General features: G+C 61.4%; 1 protein-coding gene across 6 annotated transcripts; it reads left to right on the top strand.

Annotated features, from left to right (window-relative positions):
* The first annotated feature begins 1,159 nt into the window (after window positions 1-1,159).
* Window positions 1,160-19,485, top strand: WFDC1 (WAP four-disulfide core domain 1). 6 transcript variants are annotated; one of them, XM_079117588.1, is made up of 8 exons: window positions 1,160-1,867; window positions 3,123-3,321; window positions 12,919-13,114; window positions 15,115-15,198; window positions 15,725-15,862; window positions 16,837-16,920; window positions 17,797-17,870; window positions 19,140-19,485. In XM_079117588.1, the coding sequence occupies exons 1-7, from the start codon at window positions 1,707-1,709 to the stop codon at window positions 17,853-17,855; spliced, it is 921 nt and encodes a 306-aa protein (XP_078973714.1). In that variant the 5' UTR covers window positions 1,160-1,706; the 3' UTR covers window positions 17,856-17,870; window positions 19,140-19,485. The 6 variants fall into 6 exon arrangements, with proteins under 6 accessions (XP_078973714.1, XP_078973712.1, XP_078973717.1 ...); XM_079117586.1 differs by having other exon boundaries at window positions 1,203-1,867; window positions 15,722-15,862; XM_079117591.1 differs by having other exon boundaries at window positions 1,212-1,867; window positions 16,879-16,920.
* Window positions 19,486-20,443: the final 958 nt, after the last annotated feature.

The following is a 20,443-nucleotide window of genomic DNA, read 5'->3' as shown; positions in this document are numbered from 1 at the left end:
TGTGCTCTGCACGTTTGCAGGCACCATTTCCCTGAGAGAGAAGCCCTGGCAGGCAGACCCCGCAGGCCGGCCTCCCCAGAGGACCCTCTTGGCAGAGGATAGGAAAGGCCTGCCGACTCCTAGGCTCCCGAGGAACCTTGCCCAGGGCTGTGGGAAATTGCAGGAGGAGCTGGTGAGCACCAGGGGGACAGGCCGCCAGGCTGGGGTCAAGTTCAGGTTGCCCAGCTGGAGTGAATGGGCTGGCCTCACTGCTGGGACACGGAGTTCCGAGGCTGGGCGGGAGTCCGGGAGGGTGCTGGCTCTGAGTCGTGATGGGACCCAGGCCTTGGCCGGCAGCCCAGGCCCAGCTGGCAGGGCCCCTGCCTGGCTGTCGGGCTGAGACTTGGCCTCAGCCCTGATGGGAGGATGGCCGGTCTCCTGGGGGTATTTGCCCCGAGCTTGCATCTCCTCCTGGGCTTTTCCTCCCACAGACCGGAGCAGCCGCCCTGCACCCTTGATGGCTTCAGAGGGTCACTGTGTGAGTCAGTGGCACAGGGACTCCACTGACCGTCAGCCCAGCACCTCCTGTGCCTCCGATCCAAACACCTGGTGTGGGACAGATATCTCAAGCAGGGGGCATTTACTGAGCGCCTGCTGTGTGCCTGGCCCTGTGCTGCTCTGGATGAAAGTGCTTTTGAGTTCAGCCATAACTGGACCTGACTTATGACCCTCCACATCTCTGTCCCGGGAACGGGATAAGTCCTTGCAGGGTCCCGATGACGAAGGCTGTCCTCTGTAGTGGCCCAGCAGTGCAGAGTGCCGAGGGGCCACTCCGGGCCAGACAGGGGTCGGGCACAGCCGGGACCTGCAGCCTGAGTCCTGTTGGAGTCCGGCCTCCTCCTCTGCTCTGTGCAAATGGCCTGCGACGAGTGCCTCAAGCAACACAGGCCTGCCGCCTGCTGTCCCAGCAGCCCAGCGACTGCAGCCCAGCAGGACTCTCGGCTCAGACCTCGTGTGGGCAGGGCTCCTGCCTTGGCAGCTTCTGCAGGCCTCCATGTTCTCACTCTGCCTTCAAAACCACCGTGTCTCGTCTTTGCAGTCCTGTGCTACCCGGCCTCCCTCACCTCTGGTCACACCATCAGGACCCTCTGACCCTGGCCCTCCTGCTCCTGCCCGCCTGACGGCAGCCCTAACTGTGGATCCCCAGTGCCCTCCCCACTTCCAGGTCCCTGGCTCAGTCACAGTGGTGACGTCCCTTTGGCATATGAGGTTGCGCAGTGGCAGTGGGGCCTCGGGACCTGGGCCTCCTGCGAGGGGCCCTTGTGTGCCGCGGGGAGAGGGCGGGTCCCGGGTCAGAGGAGACCCTTGGAGGAGCAGCTTCCGCGCAGAGGTCTGGAGGAGGTGACGGGGGCTGGCGTCGTGCTGGGCAGAACCACGTCCCGGCAGCAGGAACGGCAGGAACCAAGCCTGGCGCCCCCCAGGACCAGCAAGGAGGCCGAGAGGCCAGGCTGAGGCGCCTTGTGGCGTCAAAGGCCCCAGGGGAGGGAGTTGGCTCTTGGTAGAAATGAGGCCACCCAGGCAGAGACAGGAAATGGGCTAAGAATGTGACATCCAAGAGTGTGACGTGGACAGGGACAGGAAAAGGGAAAGGGAGAAGGGAGCAGGAAGAGCAGAGCCATGTGAGAGGCGTTTGACCCCCATGGTCACCAAGCGCAGGTTCCAGCTGCATGCCTAACTCACAGAGGAGGAGACCGAGGCCCAGGTGGCCCTTCCAGTGGTGGACAGCTCTCCTGCCTCCGCTGACCATCCCTGACTTCTCCAGAGGCAGCCTCAGGGAACAGCAGAGGGTGGAGACCTGCCCCAGGAGCAGAAGGAGAACAGAACAGGAGTGAGTGTGGGGACAGGGGTCGTCTCAGGACAAATGAAGGGCTATTCTGGAACCAGGCTAAGGAGACCAGGCTGAGCGGAGCAGGAGGCAAGGCAGCATCGGGTGCGGGGACGCTCACTCCCATACTCACTCAGTGCCTCCTGTGGCTCTGGTGGCGAAGGCTGCCTTGGATTTGGCTGTGCTTGGGGCCTGTGCTCACCGGGCAGGTGTCTTGGCCTCTCTGTGCGGGGATGAAGTAGATAGTTCCCCTCTGGGGCTCACGTGCGACCTAAGTGCATTCAGTGTGGGAAGGGCTTCCGAGGTGGCTGCCACCGACTGCGTGTTTGCACCTGAGGTTCCAGGGCCACCCCAGAGGGGCAGCAGGAGGAGCCGCTGGGAAGAAGGAGCTGCCTTCCGCCAGCCGGGTTCTGTGCCAGTGCCGTGTGGCCACAGCCCCTGGAGCCCTTAGGGCCTCCAGCAGGTGCTATTGTGCCCATTTCACCGGAGAGAAGGAGCAGCAGCAAGCAGAGGCTGCTGCTCCCAGACCCTCAGGGCTGAGGCCACCTCTGCATGTGGAGCGAGGGCCTGCCACTCCACCTCTGTAAGTGGGGGCCCAACTGCCTTCAGGGAACGGAAGAGCCCAGCACGCTTGCTGGGCCCTGAGGGTGCACACGCTGACTGACCTCTGTGGGGTCTTGGGACCCATGCACGCTTTGTGCCTCGTGCACGTGGCTTCTGGGAACTTTGAAGAGCGCAGAGTGTGCCAGTAGGAACTGCCCGTGCCCCCTGCAGAGAGGGAGGGGGCCAGGTGTGAGCCAGGCCAGGTGTGAGCAGCCAAGCTCCCAGCCCCACTTGGGCTTCTGGGTGGACAGTTCCCTGCCCCACTCAGAACCTGGAGAGAGCAGCAGAGCCCCCACCCATCCGCAGGTGGCCCAGCCTGGCAGAGGCTGCTACGGAGGCTGCTACCTGCTACGGAGGCTGCTACGAGGAAGTTCTTGGGGAGAGAGCAGCTGGGCCAGCCTGGTGCCCCCTTCTCCTGTGCTGTGGCCATCTGAGCTGCCTGGGCTGCAGCCGCCCTTGTAGGTCGGATTCTGGGGTCAGAGGTTATAGGGCAAGCTAAAAATAACCTGGCAGGCCAGCTGCCCTTGAGGAGGGGGCACGTGTGGGGCGCAGATGCAGATGCAGGATCCAGGATTCCAGGGACCCTGCAGAGTGCGGCTGAAAGAAGCCAAGCAAAGACCAGGCGGGGACGCTCCCACTGCTGTTCCACTTACAGGCCCCACCCAGCGAGGGGTCCCTCCTCCCGAGTGTCTGGAAGGTCGCTGGCCCCAGAGGAAATGCCTGTTACCAGCGGGATGGGCAGCTGCAGAAGGAAGGTCCTCTGGGCTCTGGGCTTCCTGCTCCTGCTCGCAGACGGCTCCGCCGGGAAGCTCTGGAGACGGGCGCTGCGCGGGAGGCTGGCCGAGAAGCCCCACGTAAGTGCCGGGGAGGGCCAGGCGGCCCCGCGGGAGGCAGCCGGGACAGGCCGTCCAGGCCTGCGAGCTCCCCCGGGGTGCCCCAAACGCAGCACAGCGTCCACTCCGTCCAAGTGTGTCAGTCGTGGGTGGGCAGGCGGGACTGCTGCCCTCAGAGGCCCCCGCCGGGGTGAGAGGTGACAGACCCTGCGGATGAGCAGAGAGCAGAGCCTGGCTTCTGGCTGGCCCCCAGAGCCACCTTCTGAGAGCAGCACCTGGTTAAGGCAGAGGACTTAACCCAGCGTGCCTCCACCACTGACCCCCTGCTGGGCACAGCTGCGCATCCAGGTGGCCGTTACCATTCAGTACACGCTGAGCCGAAACCGCTCTGGGGAAGGGTCCTGTGGGGTCCTGTAGGTGTGGGATGGAGGTGACAACTATCCCGAGGGGGCGGTGTCCTGGGACATATGACAGCAGTTCCAAGGACAGCTAGAGATAGCCAGCGGTGAGCATGAGCCCTGGGGCCAGTTGGCTGGATTCGAGGGCAGCTCTGCTTCTCCCCAGCTGCTTGACGTCAGGCAAGTTGCTTGATATCTCTGAGTACCAGCAATCTTATCTGTAAAAGAGAGCCATGCACTCCTCTCAGCTAATAGGTTTCAGTTGACGCCGTTTACCAGGTGCTGTCCAGGGCTGTGGGGACGTGGGCACTGAATCCCTGCTGGGGAATTCGCGTAAAGAGGAGGGCAGCAGAGAATGAGAGAGAACAGAAACCGCCCGGTGCCCGGGAGAGAAGCAGGGCGGGAAGGGACCAGCAGGGACCTGAGGGCAGGCGTGATTCAGGTGTCCCAAGGGGCTCCTATGTGCAGCTGGACATCTGGGGGCAGAGGCCCAAGAGCCCGGCCCTGGCACTCCTGTGCCCACGGCAGGATCCCGGCATCTGCACGCAGCCAGCGGACCGGGCGCTGAGGCTTCGGATCAGATGCCTCGGTGGCGGGTGCTGGCCCCCAGGTGGGCACAGGTTCCTCGGGCAGGGCCAGATCTGGTTTTGCTCAGTGTTCGCTCCTTTTGCCCTGCCCGGTGCCCGCCCCTGGGTCAGCACCAGGACACTTGGGGCCAATTCGGGAGCCAGTGCACAGAGCAGGAGAACGCCTTGGCCTCTGCCCAGGAGCCAGGAGGTTCCTTAGGGTGGAGACGTTGGGCCTGGGGCTTCGAGGGGTGGGCAGGAGTTCTCTGGAAGAGCAGGGGCAGAGTGCTGTTTGTGGACCCCAGGAACGGTGTGCGCGTGGGGTTGTGGGGCCTAATCTGGACTCCAGGACCTACGGTCTCCAGGCGGGGCGGCGCCCTGGGAAGGCTCGGGAAGGCTGGCAGGCATTTGGAGGAGGGAGTGGTCACCAAGGCCTTCCTGGAGGAGGTGGGACCCTGGCGGCAGGAGGGTAAAGAAGGAGGCAGAAGGACATTCCTAGAGGAAGGCTCGGAGGCTGGGAACGCAAGGCCAGTCCTGGCCAGCGGGAGGGCTCCCGGCTGCCAGGAGGGGAGGCCCTGTGAACCTCGACGCCCTGAGCCCTCGGCTGGGCGGCAGGTCGTTTTATCCTCACAAGTATGTAGCACCCCTGTTGGTCAGGACGCCGCTGTCCACAGTCCATCCCTGGCTAAACACAGACATTGGCCCCTCCCCAGAGCATGGACACTGGAGAGGCATATGTGTCTCAGAGAGAGCCCTGGGGAAGGACAGGCTGCTCCCTCAGTCAGGGGGCTGGGCAGCTCACCAGGCCCAGAAGTCACCACAGCAACATCTCAAGTGAGCTGTGCTACCTCCGGCTACTCACTGCCCCCTCTGGGCTTCAGAGAAGTGAAGGTGGAGGACCAGATGACGGCCAGGGCAGTCCTGATTCTAATTCTATTGAAGTGTCCCACAGGAACTGGGGGTTGATGGGAGGCAGCCCCAATGGGCTCAAAGGCAAACCTTCCTGTGTGGCTCCACCCTGCCCACAGCCCTGGCCTGGCCCCTGGAGGGCGGTGGGTCTGGGCTGGACAGGGCGCGGTCAGTCATGGGTACTGCGTGGAGCCCCCTGTGCCGCTGGGGAAGCTGATCTTACTTAACAGTCACTGCTACAAACCGCAGGCGCCTGTTAGAGGTGGGCGGGGCTCCTCCACTCCGGGGCTTCTGTTCCCGCTAGAGCTCCGCAGGGCCGGGAGCCAGGGGCGGGCCTCTTCGCACCCCTCCTTCAGTGGCCCCAAGCCAGCCAGCCTGGCCTTGGCACACCTCGGGACTCAGTCCCGGAGAGCGGGAGTGGGAGCCCCAGCGGCCCAGGGCGCCGGCACCCCTTCCAGACTCCTCCTGTCCCTGAGCCCCGTCCGTCGGCGTGTGGGGGCCTGATCTCTTGGTCAGGGGGGCTGCTGACTTCCTGAGTTCCACTGGTTCTCACCATCCAGAGTTGCCAGAGGGCAGTGCCCTGGCCTTACAGCCCCGCTGGGAGGTTCCTGAAGAGGGGTCCTGGCTCACTGCCCTCAGCTGCAGCCGAGGCCTGTCCCTGGGCCTCCGTTTCCTCACCTGGAACATGGGCACAGTACTGTGGGGCTCAGGGAGGGCCTGGGCCTTCAGCTCTGTGCCCAGCCCAGGCCAGGTCCTCCACGTGGTGTGCATTCAGCTATGTGTGTGAATGTTGCCAAGATGCCAGGGCCCGCCGTGGGGTGTGGGCAGGCTGCCTATGTCCCCGGAGCCCCGTGCAGGTGTGTCTGCTCCATGCTGACTTTCAGCCGCTCGGATCGGCCTGGTGGCCCCTCCTCTGTGACAGTCCTTGCTTTCTGGCCTCCCTTTCAGGGCTGTGGCTCCACCTTCATTATCAGTGTGACCTGTGTGGTTTCCCAGCTGCCTCTGCAGGTGACAAGAAGAGCAGGGGTCCACCTGATCTGTGCCACACACTGGGTGGCATCTGTCCCTGTCCTAGAAGCAAGCGGTTCCAGGAGAGGGACAAAGTCAGGTTCAGCTCCCTCCCTGCTTCCCAGGTCTGGCCAAGAGCCTGCAGCATAGCAGGCTGGGCGTTGGGGCTGACCTAGTGAACCAGGTCACAAACTTCCAGAGCAGACCGGGAGCTGGGGAGGATTGGCGGGCCCTCGGGTGCTGGCGGGTGCCTTGGTGCGGTCTGCATTCTGGTGAGACGCTGGCTTTCTGAGTGACTCTGAGAAAGTCCTGTTAGCCCTGCTCCCAGTCCTGCACCCAGTCCTGCACCCAGTCCTGCTCCTGGAGCCCGCGCGGAGGCCCCGGTGCCAGAAAGTGGCATTCATGCGCACGCTGAACCCCGGCCCTGTGTTCCAGGGAGAGACTTATTTTTAAATCTTTGACGTCCAAATTCCAGAGGAAGAACGAGTACTGCTAGAGGAGAATTGGCTTTCTTCCTCCACCGAGCAAGCCAGTCCTGGGTGCATTTTTATTGGTCCGGAACATTCCAAAGTAGGGTACAGCTCTTGCTCGGGGAAGGAAGGGAGTGAGCCCTGAAAGCGTCCGGGGTGAGCAGTGGCCTGGCAGGTCTGTGCTTTCTCCCTACATGGAAATGGCTGGGCACATTTTCTCCTGATTATTACAAGAGTGCTGTTACTGTAAAAAAAAAAAAAAAAAAAAAAAAAAAAAAAAAAAAAAAAAAAAAAAAGAAAAAAATCAGACAGCGCAGAAAGTTATAAATAAGTAAGTACAGATGACCTCAGTTCTTCCCACCGACGCAGGCTCTGCCGGCACTTCGGCCCGCATGCGTCTAGACTCATCCACAGAGCTGTTGCGCACACTTCTCGGTGGGCTGCATTGAGACGGCGCGGCTCTTTCCTGAGAGGAAACGCGTGGTGTAAAGTTAACCCTTGGAGGGTGGACACTGCAGTGGCACTTGGTAGGTCTGTGCCTCAGGCAGCCCTGCCTCTCTACTTGCACAGCACGCCTGTCACCCCGGGAGACCTGTCCCCAAAGCGGCTGCTGCTCCCCTGCAGCCCCGACCCCCGACCCACTCCTGACCCTGGACTTGCCTCCTGGGTGTCTCGCAGCTGTGGAGCCTGGTGGGCTCACACGTCTTACATATCTGCGTTCCCACGCCATGACACATGGTGAGTGTGTCCAGGGTGGGTCCACGTCCTCCCCTCCAAGGTCTGTGATGTCCTGATGCAGGGGCCTGCGTCATGAGCTGGCCTCCTTTGGCTGGAGGCCAGGTGAGTTGAGTTTGAACTTGAACTTGCAGAATGGGCTCCCCGCTGACATGGGCTCCCCGCTGCTGGAGCCCGGCCCTGGCATTTCCTTCACCTGCTTCCTAAGGATGTGGGAGGCAGCTCTGTAGATCCATGGAGGCCACCAACAGTATCTCCCAGGAGTGACGAGGCGGCCATCGGTGGGAACCCTTAAGGGGATGGTTTTTGTCAGAGTCAGGAATGTAGAGCCAGAAGCCCTGAGTCGCTGGGCAGCTGTGTGGACCTAGACTAAACCAGAGGCTGCTCTGTGGCCTTTGTGGAGGAAGCTTTCGGTCGGGGGACCTGCTTCTTTCTCTGGGGAACTTAACATGCCATTATGTCATTTTCAGCCCAGTGGCCGAGTAAGTGGGAGGGGAGGGCAGGCTGGGGTGTCGGTGAGTGAATGCCTGTGGGGGGCGCAGTGGTTTTCTGCCTGTGTCCTGAGCTGGAGCTGCCACAGGGGAAGGCAGAGACCTGGAGTGAGGGGCAGCCCTGTGGAGGGACCAGGGCATCAGTAGGCAGGGCTGGGAAGCACTCCCAGGTCCGCGCTTCAGACACTGGATGCCTGCTCTCCTCACTAGAGCTGCCTCCCTCTGCGCAGGGCGGGTGCTTGAGCACCTGTGCCTCAGTTTCCCCATCTGTCAGTGGGCTGGTAACACCAGGCCCTCAGAGGGGTAAGCAGGGGATCATGAGCTAAGTCAGTTGGATGAAGCCTGCCTCTTCTGCCATGCCGTGGGCCGAGGGCACAGGGCCCAGGTTCTGAGCCTGGCAGCTCTGTGTTGTGACTCTGTGCTCCATGTCCTCAGGATACGGGGAGGACATCAGTCAGTCTGTACCTGTCACCCACATGGAAGGGGGCCTGCGAGCTGCCAGGAGCTGTGCCCATCATCACCGTGTGGCCCCAACAGTCACTAGGCCATGGTGAACACTCAGGGCCCGCGTGTGGGTGCCGGGCACTGTTTTAGGAGCCTGGGACACAGGTGAGGCCAAGTCCAAGTTCCATCCCCAGGAGGGCACGTCTCAGCGGGAAAAAGACCATCAACTCAGGTACAATGCACAGGGCCAAGGGTGATGAGGGGCTGGAAGCTGTGTGGGGCCACGGAGAGGGATGGCCATGTGAGCAGAGGCCTGGGGGTGAATGCCCAGCAGGCCAGTGTCCTGGGCCGTGAGCAGCAGGGTGGGGTGACAGCCAGTGTCTTCACTGCCAGAGGCAGGGCTGGGCTCATGTGCTCTAGGGCCGTGTTGGGGCAGGCGGCTGGAGAGGTGAGGGGTCAGTGGTGGGAGACGCAGAGAAGGGAGGTAGGCGGCCCGTCCTGCTGACCGCAGGACTTAGGCTGCTAAGCCCTTCAGTCAGGGCGGGAGGAGGTGGGGCGAGCTCTTTGAGGAGGCGCTTTCTCAGACCCCGGGGCACAGGGGCTGCTCAGAGCTCTCCTGAGGTCACCGGGCCTGCCTGACGTGGAGCGCTTTCCAAAACATTAAGCCTTTAATCTGGCCCTGGGCGCTGCGCCTCTTTATCGCCCAGACCATCTGCTGGATGGGCCCCGGTAAATAACGGGAGAGTCCACGCCCAGGCGCTTATCCCTTTTGTTCTGTCCAAATTCTGAGAACCGCATTTGAATTTCCCTGGAGAACAGGGCACATCTAAAATGAATCTCTGCACAGCCCCGGGCCTCTGGGGTCACCCCGAGGACGTCACGGGATGGGAGGCTGGGAGGGCGAGGAGCCTCCTCACCCCTGGGCTCCATTAATTCTGTAAATGAGGCCCCTTGCGAAAACAAGCGGCGCCCCCGAGCCGCCTCCGAGGGGCTGGGGCAGCCGTCGCCTTGGATCAGGATTAAAGCTGGAGAGGCCCCAACACGGCTCCAATTTAGTTAATTCTAGAAAATGGCTCGGAGAGCTGGTGGCGTGGGATCGTGCCCCCGCGCGCGGGAGCGCTTGGCGGTGGTGCAGGAATGCGCGAGCCCCGGGAAGGGGCGCGGAGAGGGCGGAGCGCAGAGGCCGCGGGTCAGCGGACGCCCCGCAACGCGAGCCCCGCCCCGCCCCCGCCCGCGGTTCCCTCCCCCCAGGGCTCGCTGCGGCTTAGCACAAATTTAAAGACCACTCTCCTAATTAGGGGATAAAAGGTGGAATCTCCGGGGTGAGGCCGGAGCGGGCCGGGAGCCCGCCCTCCCAGCCGTCCCCGCCCACTTGCATTGGTCCGGGCGGCTCGCCGCGACGCAGGAAGCGCTGGGCTCTGATGCCACCTACTGGGATGTGCCCGGGCGGGACCGGGTCCCCTGGCCCGCGCCCCCTGCAGGCCGTCAGCAGCAGCGCACCCGGTGTGCGGGCTCTGCCGTTCAGTTGCAAAAGGGCATCTGGTGACCCTCCCGGTCCTAGAGGAGGCCTGGACCAGGAACATCCATGCCCTCGCTGAGTCCCGGCAGAGATGCGTCAAGAGGAGATTTCAGCCAAGAACTGAGGAGTGACCTGCCCGACAGAACAGAGAAGCAGGCAGAATCTTCCAGGCCGAGAACAGGGCTGTGTCCCCAGGGGAAGATACCAATCAGCCCTATGCTGTGTCTAAATGGTTCAGTCCTCACACAGCGCCAGGAGGGAGTGCTGGTGACGTCCCCCTGAGGGGGAAACGGTGCTGGCCCAAAGTCAGACAGCCTGTGAGTGGCTGAGCTGGATCTGCCCAGCTGGCCAGCTGCAGAGCCCAGCAGCTGCCCTCTGCTGTGCTGGAGGAGGCAGGTCAGTTGGGGGAAGAGGACAGCTGGCAGGTGCTACCAGGGCAGGGCTAGAGGTTTCAGTCTGGAGGTCCCAGCTGAGCAGGACAGGAAGGAGCCGTTGCCATCCAAGGGGGGATGGGGCTGCTCTCGAGGGCAGAGGGTTGGAGGAGAGGGCAGTGTCAGGGCCGTAGCCGCGTGGGGGTGCTTACGAGAGGAGCTCAGCACTGGCACTGAACTCGAAGGTCGGGGGAGCTGGGATTTGGTCCTAAGGGTGCTGGGAAACTGTAGGCCTCAGAGCGCAGGAGTAACCCGACCCACAGATGCCTTTCCAAAAGCCCCTCTGAACTGCAGTTTGGAGAATGCAAAAGGGGCGGAAGTGGAGGCAGGGAGGCCAAGGTGGAGACTGCTCTGGAGGTCATGGGAACTGGGGCCTCAAGAGGCATTCATTCACAGACATTGATAGAATGTGCCAAGCAGCGAGCCAAGTTTTCTGGGGTTGCCAATAACAAATGACCAAAACCAGAGAGGCCTAAATCAACAGGAATATATTCTCTTGAGTGTGGAGGCCAGAAGCTCAGCCTCAGTCTCACTGTGTGGAGATCCTGGGGTGGCATGGTCATGCTCTCTCTGGAGGCTCCAGGGGAAGATCCGTCCTTGCCTCATCTGGCTTTCGGTGAGGCTGGCCACTACCACTGCTGGCTCCTGGTCTCACCACCCCGGGCTCCGCTCCATCTTCACGTGGCCTTCTGTGTGTGTGTGTGTGTGTGTGTGTGTGTGTGTGCACTTGCCCTCTTCCCCTGCCCCCCTCTATAGGACACTTATAATTGGATAACCCAGGATTCCATGAGATCCCGGATCAAACCCACAGAGCCCTCTTTATCCTATGAAGTCACATTTACAGGCTGCAGGGAGCAAGAGTTGTCTTGGGGCCTGGTCTCTACCTAAGGAGGCAGACCCAGAAGACTCCTCCTCGCGGGGTTGCTCCCTGCCTCTGCACAGGTTGCTCACACACCCGCAGCAGGGGTGGCGAGTGGGGCAGTGGGGATGGCGTGGGCGCCATCCTGGCTGGGAGGGTTGGGTAAAGGAAGCACATTCCCGAGGTGAGGGGGAGATAGGTCCTGGACGTGGTTCTCTGCAGAGCTGGAGGAGAGGCCCTGGTGCAGGGGGCAAGGCCTGGAGGGCTGGTGTCACTCTGCCAAGGAAGCTCAGCAGCTGCATGCGTGCTATGTGCTCAGGTCTAGATGAAACGGGGGCTTGGATGGTGTGTCCTGGCTGGACTCAGAGACCTCCTTCCTCCCGATGCTCCAAGGGGCTGCAAGCCTCGGCTCGGCCTTCCTGTCCTGGGCTCCCCTGGCATGACCCAGCAATCCCACACCCGTCAGTTGAGCACACGTTGCCTGGTCTGGTCTCTGGAGGTGGGTCGGGTGGCATACAGGGAGGAGAGGCTCCCCTTTGTTGACCAGCACTGTGCAGTAGCATGGCTTCAGGTCCCTGAGGGGACCCACGGGGTTTGGAGGAGGGAGAGCCACATGTGGGGGTTCAAGAGGGCGGCAGCGTGATTGTCCCTAGGAACGTCCTTATTGGCTGCAGGTCACACGCTCCACCCAAAATGTGCAATTCACACACAGTCGTGCAGCCAATGCTGTGCTCAGCACTAGAATGTTTTCATCACCCCCAAAGAACCTGCGCCCATGGCCCACTCCACCCCCCTAGATGGCATGGGAAACTCATCCACTTCTTTTATCCATGGATTTGCCTGCTCCCTGTGAATGCAGTGCAGGTCCACAGGATGTTGCCCTCCGTGTCCAGCTGCTGGAGATCGTCTCCAGAGTCCATCCGGGTGGTCCTGTGTGTCAGACCTTCATTTATGTTTGTGGCCCAACAACGCTCCCCTGTGTGGACAGACCAGGCTGGTCAGCTGGTGGCCACTTGGGTTGTTTCCAGCAGGGCTGGTATGAGAAGTCTCCTGGCCCCACCTCTAGAGTGCTTGTCCCGGGCATTCCCTGGGTTAACCACATTTTATTTTTTTAACCTTTTATTGAAGCAATATTGAAAAGTACAGAAATCTCAAGTGTCCAGCTCTGAATTCCCACGAATCAAACACACTGTAATCCATGTGAAGTCAAGAGGCAGAGCAGGCCCCAGAGCCCCTGGTGGAACCAACCAGCACCCACAGGCCACCACAGAGACCCCACCCAGCACCGGTTTTGCCTGTCTTTAAACTACACTGTGGACTGGAGTGGCATCACGCCTTGTCCCTTGTGACGGAGCCTTTCCCCCTCCACGTGCTATTTGTGATTTAGCAAGCTGTTTGTGAATTCATTCCATGTGAGTTGTAAATTCTCAAAGCTCTATATAAATATATGATCATAAGAAATCTGTGTGTTTATGTAGAAAGGCGTGTGTATGTGCACACGTGCAAGGATGCACATGTACTGAAGGAGGTCCCTCTCACGTGATAGATCCTCAGTGAGACACTCCAGCAGGCAACCAGGATTCGCTTCTTTGTTGACGGCCTTCAGTCACCTGGGTCTGGGGCTGTTACAGACAAATGTCGCATTTTTAACTCCCAGACGACCCTCTGAGGCTGATCCCCAGGGATCAGTTTTCCACGCCAGAAAGCGCAGGCTCACAAAGGTCCCACGACGTGGTGCCGGGCTCAAACGCTCTGGCTTGGCTCCGCTGACCGCTCTCCCTTGTCCAGCAGGCCGAGGAGGTGGGCGCGCCGGGTAGCCCCCGGCAGCCCCGTGCTGACCGCTGCCCACCGCCCCCGCGGACATTGCCCCCTGGCGCCTGCCAGGCTGCGCGCTGCCAGGCCGACTCTGAGTGCCCGCGCCACCGGCGCTGCTGCTACAACGGCTGTGCCTACGCCTGCCTGGAGGCTGTGCCGCCCCCGCCAGGTAGGGCGGCGCGGGAGGGGGGCAGGTGGACCTTGAGCTCTGCCTGGGCGCAGCAGAGCGCCTGCGGTAAACCCGGCCACCAGGGGCTGCTCACTGCCCCTCCTGTGCTCCCTGGGTGCAAGTCCAGGGGACTTAGCCCCTCCTGGGGGCGGGGCCGACCTCCCCCAGGCCCGTGTCACGGAAGACGAAGTCTGCTGGGAAGACAGGGACGGGGGAGTCCCCAAAACACCCAGACGGGGGCTTTTCTTAAAAATATCTGGCCGTGTTGCCCGGACTCCACATTCCTGGGACCCCCACCAGGCCCTTCTCTCCAGGCGACAGGTGCCCAGGGTTTTTGGAGGAGAGTGGGTGCTCAGCAGTGCAGGTGGGGTGCCCAGGGTTCAAATCTGGGAACTAGCTGTCACTTCCTTCAGCCTCCTGTCTGCAGGGCTGAGAGGGCCCTGCAGCTCACCCCCTGCCTGAAGGGCGGGACACGGGGGGGGGGGTGCAGGAGAGCCTGAGCGCTAAGCCTGTAAGTTTGTTGACCCCACACCCTCCCTCTGGAGAAACAGCCCTGGGACGCACCTGGCCAGGGAGTTCAGATCCCTTTTGGGGAGAAGTTTGGGTGTGGAGGGCGGAGAGCCTGCGAGGCCCTGAGCTGGGTGGGTACCTATTTCCTGGGTGCAGCGGACTGGAGGGGGACCGTTCTGCTCCGACAGACCCTTTAGGCAGCCGCCTGTTTGGAGCTCCTTTCCCCGAAGCCGCCAGGTTCCCGAGAGCAGGGATTACTGCAGGCAGCTCCGAGATCGGGCGAGGCCAGGGAGGCTGCGGGAGGCAAGACCGACCGCACCTTGTGTTCTTTGGGGTGAGGGAGAGCACAGCGATGACAGGGTTCTCAGCACACTTAATAATGCTCATTATTATGCTCCCCTACTGAGTCTGCCTCTGGGCAGGGTTGGGGCAGGCGCTCAGGGACCAGCTGGCTCCCACCCAGCCTTTACAAGAAAGATGGTATGGCGCCCCCTCCTGGTGGAAGAGCACATAAGTGGTGTGCACGTGCTCGTACACACACACACACACACACACACACACACACACACACACACACACACACACACACAGGGGTGTCCCTTCCTATGGAATGCACCCAGGCATAGGGATTAGCTTTACTTCCTAAGCCAAGTGATTTGATCTATGCACAAACTATGCAACTGTGCCAGGCACTCCCAGTAGTCTCTCATACATTTCATTTCATACTCAGACAGCTGCATGGGGTGGAGATGCTTATCAGTTTCATTTACAGCTAAAGATACTGAAACTCAGAGGAATGGAGTCACTTGCTCAAGGTCACACAGTAGCATACCTGCAGTTTTAGTCCAGTCATCTGACTGAAGAGAGGTGCACATTGCCACAGGCCCAGAAGCCCAGAGTACAGGGATGTGGGCCCTGCTCTGACACCCGGGTCCACGTGCAGGGTCCCACCCAGAACTTCCTCCCTGACATACACAGCCTCTTCCTGGCCTCCTTCAGCTCTTCCCAGGGACCACTCTCCTGGGGAGACCCCTCTGGGGATGGCGGTCTCTCCTCCAGCTGCCCCTCCTCCCCGCCCACTCTCCCCTTGCTTGTCCTGACTTGCTCCCCTCCAGGGTCAGCCCTGCAGGGCATTTTAGTCTGCTTCTCCTCCGGCTGTGTTCCCAGTGCCTCAAACGCCTCAAATGTCTCTGGCTCATAAAGGCCACTCACGTTCTTCACTCCTCACACGTTCGTTCTGCGGCCAACAGCAAGCGTCGCTCACGTTTGTCAGTGGGGTCACTATGAGGGACCGCGTCTTTCGAGGTCTCTCAGCCTCAAGGCTGGGGACACTGGGGCTGAAGGTGGGGAGCAGCCTGTCTGCGTGCTGCAGGGCACTCCACGAGGCTGAGGTGGGCTGGGAGCCTCTGAGGCCGGGAAAGGGAGGCTCCCAGCCCAGAGGTGGGCTGAGCCCCACTGCCTAGGCGGCCCCTGACCCTGTCCTCTGTCAGTTCTAGACTGGCTGGTGCAGCCGAAACCGCGGTGGCTCGGTGGCAATGGCTGGCTCCTGGACGGCCCTGAGGAGGTGCTACAAGGTAGCTGTGGGACCCCACAGAGCCCAGGTCCTCCGTCCCTGCACGGGCCTCAGCCAAATGCTCGCCTTCCAGATCCCCTGCCCCAGCTCAGGGGGTGCCACAGCCCCAGGAGAGCAGGAGGGTTTGACTCTCCCCGGCCATGGGGCCTCCTTCCTGGGTAGAGAGGGCAGGGGAGGGGGCTCGGCTGCTTCCCAGACCCTGGCACAAGGGGCTCATTGCTGGTGCGGGGTTTGTGGGGTGAGCACGTGTGCACGTGGCTGTGTGTCGGGATGTGTGTGTGCAGGTGTGCCTGGGTGTGTGTCTGCGTGCTGCAGGGTGTGCCCGTGAGCATGTGTGGGCGTGCTGGGATCTGTGGCTGGACAGCCCGTGTGTGTGTGCACACCTGTGCTTCCAGGTGTGTGTGCCAGCTGCAGCAAGGGAGGCACAGGCCGCGGCCTGGAGCCAGTGCAGGTGTGGGGCACCTTGCCGGGAAGGGAGCCCTATGTGTCCGGGTCTGCCTCTGAGGCGCAGCGTGTCCCCACAGCAGAGGCGTGCAGCACCACGGAGGACGGGGCCGAGCCACTGCAATGTCCCTCAGGCTACGAGTGCCACATTCTGAGCCCCGGGGACATGGCCCAGGGCATCCCCAACCGGGGGCAGTGCGTGAAGCAGCGGCGGCCAGCAGGTGAGCGGTGCCCCATGCCCTGCGCCTGCTCTCCCGGACCCCCCCCCCCCCCATCGTGGAGATGGGACCCCACCCCTGAGTGGCCCAGAGCCCCTTCCGCCTCCAGCCATCCAGCTTCTGCTTTCAGGTCCTGCCAGGGGGACAGGTGACGTGGCTCTCTAACCAGCAGACTGACTGCAGATCCCAGCTCTGCATTTCCTGGCTGGGTGGTTGGGGTCAGTCTCATCCCCTGGCTGAGCCTCAGTCTCCTCATCTAGCATGCAACTACTTCGTGCAGTTGTGGGGACCCACTGAGAGCAAAGCCCGAGGAGCCAAGCAGGACACTCTTCCCTGTCCACCTAGAGATCTGATTTAGACTCCCAGGGTTGGAATTGTCTGAGAGCCCTTAACGCGCAGGACCTGGACGGGGCTGCTCAGCTTGCCGTCACTAGTGTCTGCCTCTGGCCACGAGGCAGCAACCAGGTCAGCAGAGCGCTGGCCACCTGTGCCTGAGACCACTGTGCCTTGTGCAGGCGGAGGCGGAGAGGTCAGCCTGCTTCTGCGTGGAGAAGCCTGGCCGGCCAGAGTCAGGCGCTTCGGAGACCCAGAGTCAAAGGGTCCCTTAGTCAGGCCTCGAGGCCACGCACCCAAGGGCCCATATCCCACTTCTGCACGTCTTGTCCCTGACAGCTGTGGACAAGACCCCTGGGCAAGATCAGTCACGATCGCTGCAGGGGCCCAAGTTAGGACGGGTGCCTGACGTGCCAGAACATCTCCCCCATTTGAAATGGTGTTTCTCTGTGGCATTTCCAGAAGGCACAAGCCTAAGAAGGGGACGCGTGTCACCCTCCTGCAGTCCCCTATAGTTCATGAGTGAAGAGGGGCGGTTCCCCGGGTGCGTCTTCATTTCCTCGCTGTGGGGGCACCCCCCAGGACCTCCAGAAAACTCCAGCTGCACCCAGAGGAGAAGAACCAAAGAAAGAGCCGTTATTTAGGCCTCATGAGCTCCGGGACAAAGCTTGATTTCTGTTTTCCAGATGGGCGGCTCCTGAGACACACGTTTTACAAAGAATATCCAGGTGAGGGAAGAGGCATTCCTTCTTTGCAGAGGGCATGAAAAGGGACAGCACGCACTGGGTGACGAGGAAGTGAAAGCCCAAGTCTGAGACCTAGGGGACAGACCAGGAAGTCAGTCTGAGAAATACAGAAGCGACTGCGCCGTCTGGTGGTGGGTATGGAATTGGGGGCAGCGGAAGTGGGGCTCATGGCCAGCAAGGCCTTGTGCTGAAGGTCAGAGCCTGCAGTGGATGTGCCAGAACCTGGGACCATCCCTGCACCTTCGTTTGGGGAAAAGATGGCTAACACCATCCGTCACCCAGCTCTCTAGTCATCCAAGCAATTATCCACTCATTTTCCGTGCCCCCACGTCTCCTTCCATCGGCCAGCATCTTCCTCAGGGACCAACAGCACGTTACCAAGCATCGCTTATCATTCTGTGCTGGAGGTGGGGCCACGTCTGTCACCGGGACGAGTTGCTTCCTGCACACAGCTAGCATCAGGCAGGAAACCCAAACATTAACAGGGTCCAAGTGGTTGCTTGATGGCAATGGTGACATAGGCTCCTGACATCACATACTGGGTACCACCAGGACACCTTAGACCAGGGTGTCAAGGAAACCTCCCTCAGGAGGGGTCAGGAAAGCTCCCCAGAGACTAGGAAACCACGGGCAAGGAGGGCCATGTGTGGCAACCCCGAGGCTGAGGGTGATGAGCAGGTGCGTGGCGGGGGGCGGGGCCGCTGCTGAGTGATGGAGGGGCTCAGGCTGGACCAGCGACCTCCCTGGGGGAGGGGCTCAGGGCCCGTTCACCAGGCCAGTAGAGGGATGTGGAGGTAGCTTTGCATCACAGGTGAGGCGAGGCAGGCATTTCACCAGACTGGACACTTCTTTTTGCAGAGGGTGACTCGAAATACGTGGCAGAACCTGGAAAGGGGCGGCAGAGGAGCTTCCAATAGAGCGGCAGCGGGCAGGTGAGGGGGGCCAGTAGGAGGGGCGGCCAGCACTGGGAGCCAGACGGCTGTCAGCAGCACCTGGCCCAGAAGCAGGCGAGCGGGCTCCACCTGCTGGTGGAGGTTCAGAGCCCCTGGCGGCTCCCCAGGGAGCCCTCTCCCTAGTGGAAGCGTCCTGTAGCCGTAGAGACCTAAGCCAGGACTGCAGGTGGCAACTGTGCTTCCAGTCCCGGGCCAACAATGCCTTCGACGTCCCTTAGCTTTGCCTGCCTGCCCACTGCTGCCCAGCAGTACCATGGAGTGCCACTGTTCCACGGGCACCAGTACCTGGCAGCAGCTCCTGGCTGTCTGCTACATGCCAGGCACAGTGCTGGGCCACGTGGTGAACCGATCCTGCAGAGCTGCTGCTCCCCTGGGGGTCGCTTCCTGGAAGGAGACCTGACTGACAGGTGGAGCCACCGGTAGACGAGGGAGTGACAGGTGACACGGTGCAGAGGAGCTGGCGGTCTTGGAGCTGCCTCCATGGGGGTCGGGGGAGCCCAGCCAAGGGCGACACTGAGCCAAGATTGAGGACAAGAGGTGCGCCTGGGGATAGCTGGCTGAGAACAGGGCGGGGGAGGGAGCAGAGTTCCCAGGGGGTAGATCTCAGCCCTGAGGACCCCAGGGAGGTGAGGTGACAGCTCTGCTCTCAGGTACTGCCAGGTCGACATCCCGGCCCTGATAGAGCCACCAGCCCCACAGGGCAGATGACAGTCCACCAGGGCAGGGAACACCCAGGTGTCCTTGAAAGGAAGACAGCAGATTTCAGGTTCCAGAATATTCAGGGCTCAGTCGTGCAGGAATTGCTGGAGCCCATGGGGATCGATCAGGGTGTCTGCTCTTCGCTGGTGACCAGAACCGTTTCTGGAGTGTCTGATACCACGCGTGTCTAGGATGCTCGGTCAGGGAAGTCTGGGGCTGAGAATTAGCTGAGGACATCTGTGGAAGGAGGGCCTGGGGAGGCAGCAGGGCCTGGCTTAAATTCCTGCTCCTGCACCCTGTGACCTTCAGCAAGTGACTCGACTCCCCACGTGTGTTTCCCCCCTGTAAAGTGGGAACGATGTCCAGGGGCGTGTGAGGAACGGAGTCAGAAGACCCCCAAGACGCTCCGGGAGTTAAGAATCGGATCTTCCTGGAGGCTGGGGTCTTTTTGGTGCTTGTGCTGGGTCCAGGGAGGAAGAGACAGAGCAGGCTCATGACTCGCTCCTGCCCACCGCAGCTCACGCTCCTTCCTTCTCTGCTTCTTTACAGCCCAGGCACAAGAATGTTCCCCACTCTCCACCCAGCCTTCGATGCAGGAAAGTGGCTTGACCCCCAGAGCTCCTGGCCCCGTCCCAGCTTGCCCCTGGCTGGAGCAGTGACCGAGGGAGCCCCTGGCCAGCTCTGGGTCCTGCTCACCGCCCTGGACGCAGGCCCCTGCAGCTCCACGTGGTCTCTGCCTGGGAAGGCACCTCTGCTGGTGAGGCCAATAGTTCCTTCCCCAGGCGGGGCTCAGCCACCCGTGCTTTCTGCAGATTCCTTCCAGGTGTGACTGGAAGGCACTCGCCCCTCCCAAGTGCTCTCCAAATAAATCCACCCTTGATATAATGGAAATGAACTTCCTGCTCAAGCGGATTCACTCGATGACCTTAGAGTGGATGTCCCGAAGCCTGAATGTCAGTAGCCACCCAGTGCTGGGCGTCGGTGCTTTGGAAACCTTTGCCCTGTTTTAACCACTGTGGGGCAGACAGGGTGTTGTCGGGATGAGGTGTCAGCGCTGCTCTGCTCCTGGGGTTTGGGAACATGGGGCCAGGTGGCTTGCCTCCTGCAGCTTGGATGCCTCTTCAGATCCTGGGAGCAGGGCTTCCAGAGAGCCATTTATCAGGAATGTTCTTGGGAGAAGCCAGCAGGGCGGGGGAAGCAGAGTAGGAGGAAGATGGCGGACTGTGGGTGAGGAACCAGGGGCTCCCCCAGGTAGCTCGGACTTCAGGACCTAAAGACGTCTGACCCCATGGGCTGGCCCCGGGCTGTGCAGCCCTGCAGAAGGGCCCGGGGGCGCTTTGGTGATCTGCTGTCGCTGCCGACATCTCTAAATTTAGAAACTGTTGCACGAGGGAGCCACTTGTTGGTCTTGCAAAGGACCTGGCGGCCTGTGACACTCGTGGTGTTGGCCCATGAGGGCGCCCGGGAGTCAGAGTGTTATGAGGCTCCCAGCTCCTACCCGTGAGGGGCAGGGCTGCCCCAGGAGCCTCCGCTGTCTTCGTGACTCCTGCCTCATTGTGTGGCAGCCCCCAGGCCTCTGTCCCCAGCTCTGATGGCCCTGGCTGCTGTCGGAACTCCCAGGGGCATTTGTCAACCCCAGGCTAGTGGATTCAGACAATCCAGGCAGGGGACGCAGTGAGTTAGCATGGCTCTGGTCCTGGCCTCTGCTGTCCCCACAGAGGTCCTGTGCAGGACTCCTCAAGGCAACTCATGCTGACATCGATGTAAACCTCGCCTTCCTTGAGGGAGCTTGTTTCTTCCCACAACCTAAGAGCCAGGACCTCACCAGGCAGGGTGACAAACCTCCCCCCGCA

This window comes from Sciurus vulgaris (genome assembly GCF_902686455.1).
Source record: "Sciurus vulgaris genome assembly, chromosome: 17".
Classification (NCBI taxonomy): Eukaryota; Metazoa; Chordata; class Mammalia; order Rodentia; family Sciuridae; genus Sciurus; species Sciurus vulgaris.
Note: the sequence above shows the minus strand (reverse complement) of the source record. Positions and strands in the feature narration are given on the sequence as shown.